The sequence below is a fragment of the Lissotriton helveticus genome, chromosome 4_1 (genome assembly GCF_964261635.1).
Source record: "Lissotriton helveticus chromosome 4_1, aLisHel1.1, whole genome shotgun sequence".
Lineage (NCBI taxonomy): Eukaryota > Metazoa > Chordata > Amphibia > Caudata > Salamandridae > Lissotriton > Lissotriton helveticus.
The window spans coordinates 717,450,500-717,471,643 of NC_136063.1; the positions used below are offsets into that span (position 1 = coordinate 717,450,500).

General features: G+C 38.7%; 1 protein-coding gene across 3 annotated transcripts in view; it reads right to left on the bottom strand.

The window, feature by feature from the left end:
- The window catches only part of MEP1B (meprin A subunit beta), a 389,272-nt gene that overhangs the window by 155,178 nt on the left and 212,950 nt on the right, over positions 1-21,144 (bottom strand). For all 3 annotated transcript variants that reach the window (XR_013610541.1, XM_078687361.1, XM_078687359.1), the window contains 2 exons: positions 6,059-6,237; positions 132-350 (listed from right to left, as the gene is read on the bottom strand). Coding sequence is in view for 2 of the 3 variants with exons in the window: in XM_078687361.1 (XP_078543487.1) it covers positions 132-350; positions 6,059-6,237 (398 nt within the window). In the remaining variant the exon portion in view is untranslated. The remainder of the gene's footprint in view (positions 1-131; positions 351-6,058; positions 6,238-21,144) is intronic.

The window sequence follows — 21,144 nt, forward strand, 5'->3', positions numbered from 1 at the left end:
CTTCTTATTTTTTGTGTGTTGTTTTTTTTTACAAAGAGAAATAAAATCTGCACTTGGAGCAATGGAGGTGGAGTTATTTGTAGATGAGAGACATGGATTCCTGAGGGAGGCAAACAAAACCTCAGACTTACTACAGTTGTACAAGCGATTAAGCTTCTGAAGATCATTATCGCTGAAATCCATCCGTTGGCCAATAACATCACTGAAGTCTGGGATGAGGGTCACTATTGTAGGGTCCGTGCCATTCTGGAACGCTGTCTTGCTGTAGTGCATAACGGAGGTGTAGTCATAGGGGACGTTTAGATTGCTGGAAACCTTGTCATCATACTTGTTGAAGTTGTTTTCTTTTCCTGTTAAACGAAAGAAGGAATTAATTTTTGATTTTTATAAGGTCACTGCAAGCAAAGCATAAACCATTAAAACACCCTATGCATCTTTATTAACGGTATTACAAATAGTCATCCATATTATACTATACATCCTTCAAATTCTCCATAACAATTCCTACCTGTCTATGGGCTGGGCAAGTGATTTTCCTGGTCATTGCAGAGAGTGAATAACCCGAACGGCTGCCAATTATAAACCGAAAAAAGTAATTAGCATCAATTAGTACTTGTAGCAAGTAGAATTTGCTAATCCTGCCATGCCCTTTGATACTTCTGGCTCTGCCCTTGCTTCTCTTGATATTAAAGTTCATAAAAGCAGAGGCAAGACAGAAGGCCCACAGGGCACTAATCGAGTACCCTGTCCACCAAACTCAAGGTCTTCCCGTCCAGTTTTGAATCTGGCAAACCGAAAGTTTTACGCCGTCGGAGCAAAGTTTACTCTGTTATTGTAAAACTTCCTTCAACAGCCCAACAGGGTAGGTGGCATTGGAATTAAGCCATCTGACAATCTGTCCTATTTAGAGTGAACAGTGAGATGGCTTTTTTCACTGACTGGCGTGGAGTCATACGTTTTTTTCCCCCCATAACAAACTTCACTTTGGGAGCATGTTTTTGAAAAATATAAAAATGGAAACCCTTGACAGCCAGTCATCAAGTTTGGTGGAGCGGTCCATTAAACTTCTACATTGACAGGAACAGCCATGACAAGGGTTGCTGTCAATCTATAGAGAAGTCCGCCAGGCTGGCAGACATATTTTAGTTTGGCGGCAAAGTAAAGGCAATAAAGTTCTCCTCCAACCTGTCTGCCTCAACTCCACCTGTTAAATCCTAAATTAGGCCCTCTATCTAGAGTGGCACAGTGGGCAAAACACAATGGTTTGGAATGCTACTCTGAGGGATTGCCAGTGGTTATACTGTTTACAAACCTTCGTCCCATCACCTTTTGGGTGTTGGAATTCCAGTAGTATGCCTGGAAACCAGAGACTGGTGTAGCTTTCGAGCCTACTACTGTCAATGTTTGTGAACCGAAAAAGTAGTAAATTTGCATCCATTCAAGGAGTGCTTCTATGTGTGCAGATTTGCTACTTTTTTGGTGCACTAGTTACTAAAAGGCTTGTTTACAAAGATGTTCAAAGTATAAGCACAGATCTGCTCTCGCCATGCTCAGGTGCACTTTGGGCTGCCTAGCGCCAACACAGGCAACATTTCGTCACAGTGCAAGGGAGCCTGTGTTATGATTAGAATAGTTTGAGTGCACAAAGGGTTATCTTCTTGCACAAAAGCTATCCTCTGCTGCTTCTTCCTCTTTATGTGTGTGCTGTGCAATGCAGCACCCATGCAAAGAGGAAGTAACAAGAAGAAATAAAGATATTTTCCTCATTCTGCAGCCTCAGGGAGGTTCACCATTGTAGTGTAAACCCATGTCTACAACTCCTTACGAATACAGGTTTGCATCAAAATCCATGGGTCGATGCATGGGTATGCCCATGCACCACCTATGGAATGCCTACATGATGCACAGTAACATGAGCATTTCAATGAGCTGGGTTAAGTTTTCTTACAAAGTCATTTAAATCGACATTTCCGTAGCTGGGTAAATCCTCAAACGTATTTTGCACCAGGGCTGCATCACAAAAGTGATGGAACCCAGATGCAAAATCTTTGAAAATCTGGGCCTATGTACATATGGCTTTGTGTCAAAATCCCTGGCTCGATGCACGGTAATGCCCATGCACGACCAATGGAATGCCTACCTGCTGCTAACTAACGCAAGGCACCTTAATGCGCTGCGTTACTTTTTCTTTCAAAGCCATGCAAATTGACATTATTGTGGCATTGTAAATACCAAAAAGGGTTTTGTGTCTGGGCTGCATCAAAAAGTGATGCAACCCTGGTGCACAAATCTTTGTAAAACTGTGACATTTAAGTTTCTGATCCAAAAAATGAACTAGTTAAAAACTATTAGCGAAATCAGGACGATTGGAAAAACCGACATAGACAAAGCAGAACCAACTCAGGGCCATCAGATCCAACTATCAAACCAATAATGTATATATTTGGGGGGTGTCACACCCCAAATACCCCCTCCCCGCTCCTCGAAGCTATGCCCCTAAGTGAGTGAGGTAGTGTTTTGGACGAATGAAACAAGAAAGAGTGCGCAGAGCACTGTCCACCAGAAAAGTAAGAGTGTATAGAGGCGGTTGAGCAATGAGAGTGATTGGTAGATCACCCAGAATTATCAAAGAAAGGCTGAAACTGTGAAGGAGACAGAGGTTCATGGGGACAGAGCAGTAGGAAAGGTTACAAGGATGGAGAGAGGGAGGGAGCATTGGCGAGAAGAGGGGTAGAGACAGTATGGGAATGTGCAGGGGATGGAGTGCCAGGGAAAGAAAGTGCAGGGGAAAGTTCACTACAAAAACCCACAATGATAGTGAGTGCCTATAGGGAGCTGTAGGAGAGGGAGCATGGCTGAGATTGCCAGGAAACACCACAGGGATAATGAAGGGAGCCTAGAGGGAGAAGGAAAAAAGAGGGATCTGGGAGAGATTACCCGAAGATGACATAGGCAGAATAGGAGATAGCTGAGAGGGAGAAGAAGGAAAGAGTCAACAGGAGAGGCCACTAAAAAGAGACTGCGTATAGAGTGAGAATGGAGTGTGGGATCACTGAAGAAAGTTATAGGTACAGAACAGGGGTGAGAGGGAGAGAACACTATGAAAAGTCACAAGGAGAGAGGAAGTGTAGATGGAGAATAGTGAAAGAGATCCTAGCAAGAGGGCAGTCACTAGATCTGGTCAAGTATGCTTCAAGGAATTGTCAGGGCTGACTTCACACATACGGTGACATACAGTTTCTATTTTTATACTGTCGTTATTCCACAAGTATAAAGTTGGGTTACAGCTTCAGACTTTTGGCCTAACTGGAAAAAAGTAGGTGCTAGGCCAGCTGCCACTGGATTCAGACGAGGATAGAGTGAGAAATAGCGGCGGCTCCACTCATTGTAAACTTGCCTCCAGGACATTGGCCCAGCGTTGGACTGCCCAATGCCCGGTATGGCTATGCAGGCATGATTCCCATCTGGAAAAATCCTGAACCTCGTTAGAATCTAGCCCAATGAAACAGTATTGTCCGCACCTCCTTTGGCTCATACTCAAGAGATTAGACACCACTGCAAATGACCCTTAATTAATTCTTCCCAGACTGTCTGCTTCACAGCCATTCCTACAAAGATCCATGCCCCACTCTGCGGCTGTTGGTGATTTCTCTTCTGTCTTGGTCACTATATAACTACACACTTAGTGGCACTCCTGTACTCTCTGGGGACCAGGGAGCTAATCAACACAACATACACTTTCAGGATTGAAAAATACTAGAACATGATAATGTGTGGAAGTGAAGACTGGCTGATGATCAAGGAGGATTCGTGAAAAAAAGGTTGAATTGTTCAGATTAATGTTTGGTTAGAGAAGGCTACCGAGAGGGGCACAGGAAGAAATATAAACCAGAACTACATCAAGTTCCTCAAAGAGAGACTCAGTTTCTCCCTGATGGTTGTATATCATTTGAGTATATGCTTGGGAAGGAGCGAGTCATTGATGGTGGTGTGTTCAAATGAGATGGGATGAAGAGGTTTAGCAGTTTTGTGTTGTCATGAGATTATTATTGAGGAGACTGGCTCCATCAACCTTTAGTTTGAGGCTGGTTCTTTAGATAAATAGAGCATTTTCGGCATGTAATCATAAGGGTGTGGTGGCATCCTGTGGATCAATCCGGGTTTCAGGTTGGCTGTAAAGTGAAAGTGGGAATGTGGTAAGTGATACATGTAGGATTGTTCCATAGACCAAAAAGGTCAGACAAGGTGAGTGGATAGTTGTCTTCTGTTATAGTATCTATTGAGTGTTCATCACTCATTGCGGCTGGATGAAGTTGTGAGTGAATCTTAGGCTAGAGCATTGATAAAGTTAGGGGTGCAGTGTGAAGTCAATAGAAAAAGGTGTATTTGTGGTTTGTGAAATGTGAGTTGGAGTATGTGATGATCCTGACCAGGAAGATGCAGAAGAAATGAGCAATGGAGTGGGTGGGGTGGGCAGGATGGAGTAACAGAATTAGTGGAAGATGAATGTTAATGTATTTCTCAATGCGGAGGTTGGTTGGGTAGCTCTGGGCGTAGCATGTGCTTGTTCAGTGTGCGCAGAATGTGCCACCAAACACAGTCCACACTGTTTGGATGTGGGATAAACATAGAACGAGATCATTGAAGGGAGCACATTTTGCTTAATGGATGTATCATATCAATGGATGCATTTTACTCATTAGATGCAAGGTGACAGTGGGACTGTTTATTCAGTGGAACACACTTGAATCAATGAATGTAGGATGACAATTTACTCAATGGCTCAGCTTCCAAATCCCTTGCTATTTCTCAGTCTAATGGGGTGCATCCAAGTCATCAACCTTCTCAATACCACCCCAGAGACGTTTCAAGCCATGGGCAACGTAGGCAATTGCCCAGACCCCCCACCTTCCAAGGGGCCCCTTAGGAAAGTTAACTTTCTCTTCATTTGATCACTGTTTATTCTATTTCTCTCTCTAAACATCTCTCCTTTTCTGCCTACATCGACCTCTGGCTCTGACTCATGAACCAGTGTCATCTTAAGGAGTTTTGGAGTCACAAGGCTGACACTTTCAACTGTTTTTGGGATCATGTTGAAATTTAACATATAACTTAGTATTGCTTGATATCACACAGGCTTATATTATTAGGAAATAGGTAACAAAATTCAAATGTGTCTCATACAGTGAAACTCCAAAATATGTATTGCCCAAGGCCCCCATTATCCTTAAAATGACACTGCACCACTCTAGCCCATTAAAATCCACATTCAATAAAGCAGCCCCAATGAGCACAGATCATAAGAAATGTCTCCTCATGGCCCACACTCTGGGAGATATTCACTTACTCCCCCTTTAGTAGTGCATCATTTCAAAGTCTACTGCATCATCTTCAAATCCACTCCTCTGAGGAAGACATTGTACTTTTCCAACAAATTCTTCATATGTTGCTGTCGCACCATGTGGAGCAACACCCCAGCCCCTTTGAAATCCAGAACTGTCTCACATAATATACATGTAAACCAGCGTTCTTGGAGTAGACCTCAAGCTCAGAGCAAACTAGTCTTGCCTCTCCGACTGATCCTATTCCTTCAGGACTTCAGTAAGGAGTAAAATCTACAGGTTTGGACAAATCATTCATTTGATTCCAGAGGGCCCTGGTCAATGCTTGATGGACTCGCTTCATTTGTCAGTCACCCCACAAGCAATGCAACTGTAAATATAGCACCCTATATGACCCATGTCTGTATCCCTGTGCCCTATATATTTCCCACAATTCTACGCGTTCAATATCTGTACATGTGAGCACCCCTCGCTCCCATCCCCTTACTCGCACCTTAACCCCGCAGTGTTTAGTTTGTCTCTTCTATGGATTTGTCCTTTTTAAACCCTCATTTTATTAATCCACATTGTCTGGACATTCTGTTATGCTCGCCATAGCCCATCAGATTCTTATGTCTATTATTGCTGCCAAATAGCCACACTATGATGGCAGCTTGGGTGCACAACATCATAGTTGCATAGCACTGCGGGGAATTGTGATGTGAGAAATACTTTACCAGTCTGAATTCTGTCCCACACAATCGTTACGTAGTCATCTCGGTCGGACCGTGACTGCTCGTGCCAGAAGCCCAGCGCGTGAAGGAACTCGTGTTGAATGGTTGCTATTCTGTCGCAGTTTACTCCAATGGATAGCTGCTGTTTCCCTTGGCGTCGATTCCCTATTGATGAGTAGCACCTAGTAAAAAAGAGACCGAATTGCAATGTAAGGTTGGCGAGGTGGCCATCTTGTGAATGATGTCACATTACATCAAAAAAACTAAGCAGACCTCAAAAACATAAAGCAGCATTTGGATTTTTTGGGGTGATTATTGTGGTACAGGACTTAGGGTCATATGTAGGTAATGTTTGTTTTACGATTCTCAAATTGCGATTTTTTGGGACTCGTAATTAAAGAATCGCAAAACGAAATGTAGGTAGGATTAGCAATTTTTTTGCGAACCCCACTTAATCTTTATTTGCGAATCACAAATTGTGATTCGCAAATAAGGAATACCTTCTCATTCATACCTATGGGCTAGAAGGCTCATGGGAATGAGTGGGAAGACATTCTCAATTTGCGCATCTCTATTAGAGAATCGCAAATTGAGAATGCAATTTCAGGGTTGTAAGGGTGTCAATAGGACACCCTTTTGCACCCCTGAAATTGACATGTGTGCACATGTGGCCCACATACATGCCCTAAGGGCATGTATGTGACCCACATGGCACCTTGAACAATGCCAAAAAGTGCATTTTTCAAAGAAATCGCAAAATGCCACCAACCTGAAGTGGGTGGTATTTTGCGATTCCTTAAGCCAAAAGTCGCACAACTTGGGTGCTTCTTACATTGCATTTAAGGATTCGTAATTTGCGATTCCTTAAATGCAATAGCAAAATAAGGAATCGCACATTTTGCGATTCCTTATTTTGCATGTGGGTTTTTGTGTGCGACATAGCACACTGCCCTAATTGCGATCGCAAATGCTGAAATTCTGAGAATTTCCGCATTTGCGAGTGCAATTAGGCTTCCTACATATGGGCCCACATGCATCATTGTGTCTTTTTGCATTTCTTAATTTGCGAAAAATAAGGAATCGCAAATTAAGAAATGCAAAATGATATGCATCAATATTTTCGGTATTCTTGTGGGATTCGGTAAAAATCGCATTTTTTACCGAATCCCAAAGAAATACCGATTTCTTAACTTAATTTTCGCAATTCCCATTGATTCCTATGGGCCAAAAGGCCCATAGGAGTCAATTGAAATTGCGAGTGGCACTTAGAAAATTTCATGGGTGCAGGGGGGGGGGTCCAAAGGACCCCCCCATGCACCCCTGAAATGTACTTTTCAGCATAAGTTACATACACACATGTCCTAAGGACATGTGTGTGTGTAACTTTACAGTTTAAAAAATGCATTTTTGTGCATTTTTAATCAATTTCGCAATTTACCACGAAGTTGAACTTCGTGGTAATTTGCACTTCCAATTTTAAAAAACGCATATTTTTCTACAATGATGCATAGCATTTAAGAAATCGCACAATTGCGATTTCTTAAATGCTAACGCAATTTTAGAAATCGTAAAAAAGATGCGACTTCTAAAATGGCATGATGCATCCCAACAAGCACTTTTGCATTCGCAAACGGCCGATTTTAAGGCATCGCACCGTCTGCGACTGCAAAAATGCTTGATGCATGTGGGCCATGGCCCCTAGTAAAGATAACTGTGTATTTTTCTCTCCAGCAGACCTCTTGAAAGCGAAAACAAACCCTTCATCAATATTTGGGGCGTCGTTGGCTTGTCCATGCACCCGAGCTTCTTTTGGGTTTTAAATGGTATATTAGCAATAGACAAATGTTTACGTGTTTGTATTTTAAAACAACCTGCTTTGGTGCCTGGCTGATCTTGCAGTATAGAATACATTCTACTGCTGAACATGTGGTTTGTGCAATTGTGAAAAATAAACCAGAGCGGTATTATTCGGCTGCAAATGGCTAAATTTAGCTTCAGACTGTAATTTTGTAAATCACTCCCATTAGCAGCCTCACAGTTAAGAGCTGCCATAAGAAATTCCTGGATATCCATGTACATAACATGCATTTGAGTCTGTGGATAATGTTCTCCGCCAGCAGATGTTCTGGTAAACTCCAAATTAATAGACAGCTTTTTCCTCCTCATATATTTTAGCATTGAAGGTTGTCTTGGTGTTTTAGAGCCAGAAAGCAAAACACGTTTGACTGCCGCTATTAGATATCATTGCTGTAATTTAGGCAGTGCTTGGTGCAAACAACTGTTACCACCGCATTATGAAAGCACATTGGTGGAGGGGGTAATATTTGACAAGAATATTTGTACATATTTGTTGTGTTGCATTGTGTTCTGTTTGTGATGTGTTCCGTTTGCGATTTACTACTGCATTTTTGTGTTGTATTATTGTAGAGTTGCACTGTGTTAGTGCTGCCTTCTGTTTTGACTGTTAGATGTGCTGGGCCATGTTATGCTTCTGTTGTACCAGTATTTTGCTGTGTGTTATGTTATTTTTTGTGTTAGGTTCTCCTATGTGACTACTTTATCATTTCAACAAAGGGTGCTACGTTCCAAGCCAAAGGCAGTAAGTATAGTAAGTAACCCTTCATACGTCAGTTTCAAAAAAGACCTTAAAATGCACCTGCTCAACAAATATTGGGGTCCATAATCATTCTATTTCCATTCATGCCACACATCTCTTCCTTTTGAATCTCCTACCCTCCCGCCCTTTCTCTCACCTCTCCTGGACTCCATCAACATCTACTCACCTCCTACCGTACCCATCCTCTCCTCCTGCGTCCCCTTCTTTTCACCTCTCGCCTATCTATTTGCCACCCCTCCTTCCACACTCGGCTTACCCCTCCCTGTTGACAAAAAATGAGTCTAGCTCCTTTTTACTGTTTTATTCATATGTTGTTTTGTAAATAGCTTCTTCCTTTAACATTGTATCAAAACCAAGATATGTTATTTATTTTTGTTCTTTAAATCTACCATATCTAAATGTTGCATTTCGTTACTATTTGTATTGTAACCCGTGTACTATCGTCATTCCAATGTAAAGCGCAGTGATACCCAAGGGTGAAACCAGCGCTATATAAAACCTCTTAAAAATATATATTTTTTTTAAATAGTCCTTCAAAGATCCAGTGACAAGCCACTGTTTACCACTGCCAACGGTGTTACCATACTTGCTGGTCCAGCTCTTCAACTATTTAAGACACCAGTCAGAGAATACGTCTGTCAGAGACATAGCTTAAGTTAGCACTTCAAGGTCTTGTTTTATTTGATATACAGGCAACTACCTGGACATAAGCCAGTGTTACCTCACTATCCTCTAATTTAAATAGCCGTGCTGCTATTGAATGTGTACCCAGTATTAGTACACCAGTCTTTTGAAATCATATTACTTTGCTTTGAAAATCATATGCCGTAAAGGATAGCACTTTTATCAATTGGTTTGATGGGTGTAATATCGATCATGACTTGGAAGCGAAGTAAACTCCACCATTCAATCAACACACCAGAATAACATGCCATCTTAAGTAGCTTCTAATGGTGACTAATCTCTTCATTTATGCCAAGCAAAATCAATTGCTTCAGAAAAGGTCCCAGTGTGCCTGATTCTTATTTCTTCTGGACAATAAATTGGCAGTATGGAATGGCTAACACAATCAGATGAGCCAAGAGGGTCTGCCGGGTTGGCGAACACTTAACCAACACATTCGATCTCTGCAAAATCCCCAACCCACAAAAACTGGCTATTGTGTTGAGAATCCTACCCGAGTGCGCTCTGGATAGTGATATGGTAAGTAGTATTTTGTCACATATAGCCTGCTTACAAGCGCATTATAGGTCATGAGTCATTACTCTGTCTTTAGTAGAGCTCTCAGTATTCCAATTGTCTAATGCTTATCAGAACATTGGAATGTTGGGAGCTCCATTGAAAACAATGAAGTGCTTCAAGCTTCTAATGGCAGGTAGAATCCCGGAGCAGCAACATTCCAGTGTTTGTTCACAGCTGTTGCTGTGAACAAGGGTCTCAGGGAGCCCAAGGGGATTTCAACCCCCTTGAACTATGTGAGGCCTTTCTTTTAAAAATTGGAACATTCAACTCTCTTGGGCTGAATGTTCTAACAGCCTTAGAGCCCTGGGTAGTGGGCTTTATCAGCCATTATAGGCCCGCCCCTTTGTTAACGTTGGAGCGGGCCTTTAATGGCCATTAGCGGGCTCTAATGCTATAATATATCATTAGAAGTGCTGGTGTAATTGATCCAGCGGGCTATAGAAAATATATCATAAACTACGCTACCCAACTTCATAACCTATAAACAAAATTCTATACTAAACATGGACCCATTTATGAACCTGATATATTTTGGGCCTACTGAATCAGGTGGTCAGAATAAATCTATATACACATTATCTACACAATATATACATTTTTTATACATTTGCAGAAGGAATATTGTCATTAGAATAAAACCCAACCATTTAAACGACCACCATAGGCGACGTGATCTAGCTAATGGTAACCTATACTTCTAAATAATCAAGACCAGCTTGTTTGTCAAAAGTAAGATTTTATTTTCTAAATTATGGTATATATGTTGTAAGTTTTATAAATGAAATTTATTTGCAATAAAGCAAGCATGATAGTAAGAAATAAGAAAAATACAAATTAAGCAATTAAATCAATTTAAAGAAATTATATAAAGTTTAGCATTTCTAAAACCTATTTCCCTAACTGAGCTAAATAGACAGAAATTAAAGTAAAGTTCTTTGAGGATTCTTACGTGCTCCACGCAAAGTCCAGCAGCACATCACCCTCATCGGAAAGTCAGAAAGCAGCAGCCAGCCCGACCCTAAGGGCATGACTTTTTATACCTTTCTACGCTAATTAAACTAGCAAAGGAAAGTTTTCAGAAATACTCGACGTCCCATTGGCTGAGAGTGACAAGTGACATGTCACCCGATTCTTAAAAAGTTCCACAAAATCATGTCTTACAAAGACCATTGTCTCTTCCACGTGAAGCCAGAGGCTTCCTGCGATTGCAACTTTGTTTTAAGTCATCCTCGCAGCTTCCATAGTCTTACAGTGCAACTTCCGCGGATGCCAAGTTAAGGACTGACAAAAAGTTCACTTTCGACCTTGGCCATGTCCGACAGAATGATGTCAGCTCATCAGTTTTTGCTTTGTGAATGCAGCCTCAATAAACGTTTTAATTCAGAATGGGCGTCTCGTGACTTTCTGCAGAAATATGAATTAGCTCTTTTTGTGCGGCTCAAATAGTTAGGCCTCAAAAGCAGGCAACTTATGATTTCTAGTATAAAACAAACACAAGAAAAGTATTAATGTAAGAAATAAAGTATATTCTGTATCCACCCCATGGTTTACTAATTAATTAACCCACCCGATTAATCAAAATGTTACCTAGCCATTGCAAACAAATAAAGCAGCGTTTATATTTACCAGTCTTCGTTTTTCTATGAGACCCATATGCACCTAGAATAGTAGAAATGACATCACACAGACAAGAAAAAGCAAAACAAGCACATGCTTATTTTAAATATGCAGCAGTTAGTAATGACAAAAACGAAAACAATAAATTATTTTATTATTTAGCACGAACAAAAAGATGCAACATTTATGCACGTTTATGAGCACACATGTTAGTCCCCCCACGTGTAAAGTTTAATCTAGGTTGTATTAGCACGACATATCACAAATCATTAATAATTTTATTCATGTTATGGAAATGTGACTTTGCGAGTTTAAACAAAATTTTGTTTTCTATCTCGCTCCATCAACTCCCTCATCTGGTGATTAACAAATCACCACACCAGCACTCAAAATTTTGGTAAAATTAAATTTATAAGAAATCGATTCAAATTCATTGTATTAGTAAACCTAAAAGTCTGTTTCAGCATAATCCTTGCAATTAACATGACGCTCTCTATGTAACTCCTGCAACTCAATCTCCCTTTCCTCTTCTTTTCTGAGTTTATAAATTCTCTTCTTTTCTCTTAAATGCTTCTTTCTTTTATGCAACAGACAACCTACTTTAGTCAAAATAAAAATGAATATAATTATAATCAAAGGTGCCAGAATCTTGCCAAGAATTGAACTTCCGATATTATGAAACCAGTTTTTAATTGCTTGAAACCTATTTGAAAGTTTCCCAGTAAAATCTTCTTCTTCTAAAGGAATTATTTCAGAATGCATTTGTGTAATATTCTTAATATACATTTCAATATTTTTACTTTCATCCGGTATATATGTACAGCAATGTTGGACATGTAAAATGCCACAGACTCCTCCCTCTTTTGCTAGGAGTATGTCTAAAGCAAGACGATCTTGAATTACCATGGATCTAATTGCAATAACTTCAACATTCACTAATTGAAACCCATCAGCAGTGTCAGTTGATAATCTATCAACTATAGTGGACAATTTTCTGATTCTCCCTGCATTTAGGGTTATACCAACAAAAGGTATTACAGCTTGGAAAATATCTCCCAGAACTTCAGTAAAAGTTTCTCTTTTAGCTCTATTTACATAATTATGAATTTTAAATAATCCTTCTGAATCTCTGTCAACATGAAACACTTTAGGAAAAACAATTCCCACATAACAAGTTCCATACCAATGGTCTGGAAGGTTGTAGTAGGCTTTGTCACCACAAACAAAATAAATTCCAGGAAAGATAGGATCTTTTCCACCTTTAAATCCCCAACCTCCCATAATCTGATAAGTATCTTCACAGTTGCTTGCACCTACAAAATAATTATCAAAAAGTGTGTTATCTCTTCTAATGCAAAGCTTTCCACTAACAGGTTTGTCCATGTGAATTGCAATATTTTCAAGCATTTTGCCATTTAGTTTCTCATCCTCTTTTTGCCAGAATGATGACTTAGTCTGCTTGACTAATTCATTTCTCTTATAAATTGCTCTTCTCTCCTCAACCATATTCAGAAATTTCTTCCCTTCAGCACTTAATTTACATGTTAGATTATTTTTGTAAGCATACTCATAAGTGAGTTCGTTAGTAACAAGGAAATATTCTCTCAATTGTTTAGCTTTCTTATGCTTATTTAAAGCATTATCAATCTTGACATTAGCAAAAATCTCATCATAATTTGAATAGTAATATTCTAAACGACCAGTTTGATAAAATAAACTAGTTAATACACTACATGTAACAGCATAAGTGAGAGGAAGCATATTATATGTTACTCCCTCAGAAACAGAAGCGGGTAACTTAACGCATACATAACAATCCTTTGCATCCATTACCTTTACATATTCACTCAAAAGCTTTGTGAAAGTATTGCTTGAAAAATCACCTATTGATTTATCTTGATGAATGTTAGGCTGATGATCAATTACTTTTGCAGATGCACTATGTTTAGTTTGGCTAACCAGAGCTTTGCTTGTTAAATTAACTTTGTGTAATTCTCTATTCATTTCTAAAGGTATAATCACAGCTAGTACCAACCAGAGCAGAACTAAAATGAGCAGACACACCAGAGTCATCTTACAGCATCTTTTAAAAACAGAGCATTTTGAAGTGCTCTCCTTAATGTAAGGCATTTTTAGGTTAGTTTTAGCCTCAAAAATAAAATTAAAAATAAATTTTAAAATTTATATACACCCCCCTTTTAAAATATATTTTTCTTTTATAACCCTAAACAAGATTTCTTCGACCTTATGTCATACATAAGTTTTCTTCTATTAGACAGTTTTCTTCGACCTTGTGTCAACTAACAGGATTTCTTCAGCCTTATGCCAATTTAATAAATTTGTACTTCAATCATTGTCACTAATTTCTTGGATTTCGTTTTCTTCTTCACTACTATCATATATGTCTATAACAGGTGGAATTACTAAGTAAGTCCACTCAGGAGACTTGTATTTCTGGTTTGGTCTAATTATTCTCTTCCCTTTTCTTGATATCACTTCTATTTTCCTTCCAACTCCAACCTCTTTTCCAGGACTCTTTTGACTACTGATTTCTTCAACTTGTTCTATTGGCTTTTTAATCAATCTGACTCTCAATCTTCCACCAGGCCAGTAGTCTGCTTTTCTCACGTACTTTTTCTTTGGTTCAGAATTATTCGATTCAGATTTCCAAGTCCTTTTCTTTCTGTTTTCACTTCCACCTTCCACGTCACTTTCCTCAGTTTCGTAGTCTGAAATTTCAATTGACTCAGGAACTTCTCTATACGGCAATTTCACTCCTTCAGGAACTTCACTTTGTCTTCCATCACTGGTACTCGGTAATTCGTTCTCCTCCTCTTCCTCAATTACCTCTAGCTTCCCAGATTTCGGAATTTTGTTCCTTACTTCAGAGCTTGTTCTCTGCCTTTCGATACTCTCCTGGTCTGAAACTTCTTTCGGTTCAGCTTCTCTGTCTTCAACATAGACAACCGAATCCTCAGTTATCTTTCCTTTTAGCAGATTCTCTTCACCTTCAGAATCTATTTCAATTATTTCTAAGTCTTTTCTTGTCAAATTTCCATTCACTGGCACAGTTTCCAGATGTCGACTTTCTTGTCGATCTTCAGAATCTGGAATTACTTCACCTTCTGTTCTGTCTTCTGCTTCAGAATCAGAGTCATCTGTGGTATCACTTTCAACATCAGAATTCTCAGGAGTTGGTATTGGAATAGTATGACTTGGATGAATCCAACGCTTCAATCCTCTGCACTTTACAGCATTAGTAGTGATCAAGATTACCTGCCTAGGTTTCTGCCATCTAGGAGATAGACAATTCCTCCTCCGATGTACTTTCGTTCTGACCCAGTCTCCAGGTCTCAGATCATGTGTCAAAACTTTGTCATTTGATTGTGCTTCAGTTCCCACCTGATTAGACACAGAAGTTACCATATCAGATAACCTTTTACAGTAATCCAAAATTGCACTGTCATTTATGCTCAACAGTTTACCTACAGGTACAAAAGCTTGCCTCATAACTCTTCCCATCAAAATTTCATGAGGACTCAAACCTGTCTTTTTATCTGGTGTACTTCTTATTGACATCAAAACAAGTGGAAGAGCATCAGTCCACTTAACTCCTGTTTCTAGACACATTTTTCCAATTCTGTTTTTGATAGTTCCATTTATTTGTTCAACTACACCTGATGCCTCTGGTCTGTATGCACAGTGTATTTTCTGCTCAATACTCATAGCTTCGCAAATTAACTTCAACAGTTTGTTATCAAAATGACTTCCTCCATCACTCTCAATAGTGACTGGAAAACCGTACCTTGGGATTATTTCTCTGAGCATTAGTTTTGCTACTGTAATTGAATCACAATGTCGTGTAGGAAAAGCTTCTACCCACCTTGAGAACAAGCATACAATTACAAGTACATATTTCAAACAGTTGTGTAAGGGCATTTCAATGAAATCTATTTGTAACCTGGTGAAGGGACCACCCTCTCGACCAATTATTCCTGTCCCCACCACTGATTTTCTGTTTGGATTCATTTGTTGGCATGATAAACACCTTTGACAAAAAGATTCTGCAATGGTTCTAAACTTGGTATTGAACCATGTCTCTTTAAACAGTCTGACCATAGAATCTCTTCCTAAATGTGCAGGACCATGATATAATCTGGCCATGTCAGAAATCATGCAATTTGGTAAAACTACTCTCCCATCTTTGTAAACCCACACTCCATCTTCATCACGTTGTCTACAATCTGATCTTAACCACTGGTCTTTTTCTTCATCATCTGCTTCGTTTTGTAAATCTCTAATCTCATTCCATGTTTCTACAATAGTTGTTAGCATTAATGAATTTGAATCAGTTTCTGTACTTCTATTCCGATTGTAAGAATAATTTTTCCTTGCGCAGTACTTTGCTGTTTCATCTGCGAAGGCATTTCCTTTGGAAATATAATCAGTTCCTCTAGTGTGTGCTGCACACTTGACTATGGCAATTTCTTTTGGCAATTGTATTGCTTCAATTAATCTTCTAATGAAAACTGCATTTTTAATTGGTGACCCTGTTGATGTCATGTATCCTCTCTGTGACCAGAGTTGTCCATAATCATGCACAACTCCGTACCCATACTGACTATCAGTAATGATGGTAACTCTTATATCTTTTGATATTTCACATGCACGAATTAAAGCAATCAATTCAGCTACTTGTGCTGAACGAACTCCTTCAAGACATGATGCTTCTTTAATATTTTCAACTGTACAAACTGAGTATGAAGCTTTCAAGACACCACCTTCGGATCTTAAGCATGAGCCATCTACAAAGTAGACAAAATCCGATTCAGACAAAGGTCTGTCTTTGATGTCTTTTCTGGGTTTAGTGCAGAATTCCATGACATCTAAACATTCATGTTCTGTCTCAATGTCATTAACGATTTCTGAATCAGGCAGTAATGTAGAAGGATTCAGATTCAAACATCTTGAAATCGAAACATTATCTGCTCCTAGTATGATTTTCTCATACTTTGTCAATCTGCTACTTGTTAAATGTTGAGTCTTACCTCTTGTCAGTAATATTTCAACTGAATGAGGCACAAAAACTTTTACAGGAAATCCCATAATGATTCCTTCACTCTGTTCGAGACTGATACTTGTAGCTGCAACTGCTTTTAAACAACCTGGTAATGCTTTTGCAATTGGATCAAGAACTGCAGAGAAATATGCAATAGGTTTCTTTAGGTTTCCATGTCTCTGAATTAACACAGATAATGCACATCCTTCTCTCTCACTGCAATACAGTTCAAAATCTTTCTCATAATTTGGCATACCCAAAGCAGGAGCTTGGCATAAGCTCTTTTTCAAGTTTTCAAAAGATTCCATCTCAACATCATTGAGAATAATTGGATCTTTTACATCTGATTTGGTCAGTCTTTGTAGTGGTTTCGCAATTACTGAAAATCCACTTATCCATTGTCGACAGTAACCTACCATTCCCAGGAACATTCTGACCTGTCTTTGTGTTCTTGGCGGTAACATTGCTTGAATCATTTTTATTCTCTCTATTGTTACTTGTCTTTTTCCTTTTGCAATTCTGTGACCAAGATATTTCACTTCCTGTTTGCAAAACTGTAGTTTTGCTGGGGACACTTTATGTCCTTCTTCTGCAAGGCGATTTAACAGAATTATTGTGTCTGTTACACAATTTTCTCTTGTCTTTGCAGCTATTAACAAATCATCAATATACTGCACCAACGTAGACCTACCTGGTAAGTCTAAATCTTCTAATGATCTTTTTAACAGTTCGTTAAAGATTGAAGGACTTTCTGTATAGCCCTGAGGGATTCTTGTCCATCCAAGGGTCTTACCTTGGAATCTGAAAGCAAAGATTTCATAACTGTCTGGGTGTAGAGGAACAGTAAAGAATGCATTGCAAAGGTCAATGACTGTGTACCATTCAGCATCATATGGAATCTGAAATAGAATCACTGCTGGATTTGGAACCACAGGACAACATGGAATAACAATTTGATTAACCTTTCTCAAATCTTGTACGATCCTAAATGTTCCGTTAGCCTTTTTAACTCCCATAATTGGTGAATTACAAGAGCTACTCTTCATTTCTTCCAATACACCTTGCTTGATTAATTTTTCAATTACAGGTGTAATACCTTCAATTGTCTCTGTTTTCATTTTATACTGTGGAGTGTTTGGAAATTCTATTCCCTGTTTCAATGCAATTTTAACAGGATCTACGTTTTTCATCAGACCCATCTCATTCCCAGTAAAATCCCATATTTCAGATTTCACTGTCTCTTTTAGCTCTTCAGGTAAATCTTTTTCTTCAAATGCAGGAAACAATTTTGTTTCTTCTGCTTCCATCATCATCATTGTCATTCTGTACAAACCATCTTCCTCCATTGTTTGTAATTCAACTCCTTCAGGAGAACAATATATTCTGCAATTCATTTTACATAGGATGTCTCTGCCTAATAGATTTACTGGACTACTATTACAAACCACAAATCTGTGTTTGTCTCTGTAATTTCCAATTTCAACTGGTACTGGATCAGTTAAGTCTGTTTTAATTTGCTGATTACTTACTCCGACAACTTGGATGGTATCCCCAGAGAGAGGTAGGTTTTCAATTTCCACTGATCTAACAGTAGAACGGGTAGCACCAGTGTCCACTAGAAAAGTGATGTCTACATCATTAACTTTCCCGTTTACATAAGGACCAGACTGGTCAACCTCAAGAGTGGCTCCAACAACACACTCTTCCTCCTCTCTCGGGCACCGTCAGCAATAATCATCAGAATCACTGTCTTGGCTTTCTGTTAATAAAAATTGTTGTGAAGCATTTTGCATTTGAACCCTTTGCTGTTTTTGCTGTTTTTGTGGTTTTATTACCTGTTCACATCCCTGAAATCCCACGTTTGGATTATATTTTTGAACTCCCCCACAATTCGGAAAAGGTGGTTGTGGCAATTGGTCTTGACGATTATTCACCTGTTGTTGTTGCTGTTGTTGTAATTGTCGCTGAATATTAAATTCATTTAACCCCTGTTGCATCTGTAGCTGTTGCTGCACGTTAACACCATTCTGCATCTGTGGATTCAATAAGGGATTCTTTAAGTTTCTAGGAGGATGAGGACACTCGTCCCTCCAATGTCCAATTTCGCCACAATTAAAACAAGGTAATCTTTGTTTCAGCTCTTCTATCTTTGGGCTAAATTTCTTTTGGAAATTATTACCTTTAAACTTTCCTTGTATCTGGTTCGTATTTCCAGTTTGAACAAAATTAGTGTTCTTATTTCCCATGCTGGCAATCTGTTGCTCAGCCACTTTTACCTGTGCCCACATGGCTTTCTCCTTCAGCTTCTTCTGTTTTACTTCTAATTCATCGCTACAATATTTTGCCTTTCTCAGAATATCATCAATAGATAGTGCTTGCCATCCGACAATACTAGTTCTGATCATTTCTCCAATTTCAGGTTTTAGTCCATAAACAAATCTATAGATAAAATGACTCATGTCTTTCTCATCTAATTTCTCATAACCACTGTATTGTTTAAAGATTAACAGTAGTCTTTCATAAAAAGAATGAACTGATTCTTTTGTTTCCTGCTCTGTTCTTTCTATTTTAACCCAATCAACTTCTTTGGGTGGAATTTTGTTTTTCATCCAAACAATTACTTTCTCGTAAAAATCCATTACGAGTGGATTTGGGGCACCTGTTTCTTTAATTCGCTCAGGTTCTGTTTTTGGCCAACTAATAGATATTTTACATTCTGTCCAAAGATCAGATGGAACAACAATGTCAAAAAATCCATCCAAATCAATCCACAGAACTTTTGACACTTTGATAAATCTATCGACTTGCCTGTACCACTCAACAGGTTTCTCTCTTAATTTTGGAAAGTCATTTGTGAATAACAGAATGTCCTGTCTCGACCATGGGACATGAACATATCCTCCACCTGCAACTTCTCTCATTGGAAATTGTTTTGACAATTTTTCTAATCTTTCATCTTCCTTCCTTTTAGTCCATTTCACTCTCCATTTGTTCAATTCTCCTAGCTTTTTGATATAGACTATTAAATCTTTAATGTGAACTATTCTTCCCATTGAGTTCAAACTCTCAATGTCGCTTTCTGAGAAATCTAATCTGTAATGTTTTGCAAAATTCTTTTGTTTACTCACATCGATTTCAAGTTCTGCAGCTAGATCCTCTAATTGATCATATTTATTTTTCGTTTTCCATTGAATACTTTTGCAAATGAATAGTAGTTCATCATCCCGATAGTAATTTAAACTATCTGGGCCAATTGTTCCAATTATTAATTCTTCTATATTTGCTTTTAATTTGGCCACATCAAGCTTTGGTGTGGTTACCCTAACTTCAGGACTTCCTACATCTGACATAGCACCCATTGGTGTTTTTGGAGATAAATCCTCATTATAGGTTAAATCAGGCATTCTCGATCTAGAAGTGTTTAATTCTGTCAAATCTGAATAAAATTTTTCAGCAGGCTTTTGAATTTCTGTATTTAAAGGAATAGTTAATCCAGTTTTGTTTGTATTTCTTTGATCAAATATAGGCTGAACAGGACCTATTGTTACTGGAACTGTGACAGCTTCCATGCCTTTTGTCATTCTTTTGATTAATTCTTCTTTAGACCTTAAGTATTCATTATAATCGACATCCTCAACATTTCTTGTTTCTCTTGCATAATCTTTTGGAGGTTCCCTTGCTCTTGGAGTCATTGAAAAATGTCTACCCTCATTTCGAGCATTCTCAAATTCTGGTCTTCTAGGAGTTTCAGTGATTTCACAATTATTTGGATAAAGTTTAGGAGCTTCATTAATTGGAGGTGCACTCGGTGAAGTTTCAGTAGAAACCACCGGAGTAGACCATGATCTAGGAGGTCTCAAAGGCTGATTAGGCTGTTTCTTTCTAGCAGTTGTATATATTTCTTCCATAACTGCATCCTCAGATTCACTTTCCATAGATTTCCCTGTAGGAGAACCCATTACCATTTCATGAATTAAATACAATCCTTCACTCATGTTTCCCTGTCTCCACATTCGTAATCTATCTTCATGAGTTTCTCTTTTCCATGATGGATTTTTAGAAGGTCTTTTAATTCCACTAGCTTCTCTTTGTAACTGATACATCTCGTCTTCCCACTCAACTAAAGCTTCAAATTGAGTTGGTCTCGGTTTTGGAACAAGAGCATTCATTTTCTCTCGTAAGTTTCTTAAAACCCTTACATTAAATGAACCATCATCAGGCCAAGCCAAAACACCATCGTTTTTAGTATAACGTTTCCAACTGTCGAACCATAAGACAGTATGATATCCGTATTCACCTTCCATGTACGCTGCAGGTGTTTTATACTTATGAAGTAGTTTACCACCTCGCGTTTCGATTTTCTTGTCAGGTGAAAATAAATTCTTAAATTTCTGAAATAATGTTGTCTTTTTCTCAACATGTTTAAAATGATAACTCATTTTTAAAAGTAAAATTTAATTCACAAAATCGTTCGTAAAATATTTCCGGGATGTTCCGCAAACAACCAATCCGTGCGCGAAACACACCAACAAGCCAATGACAGTTGAGCTACGT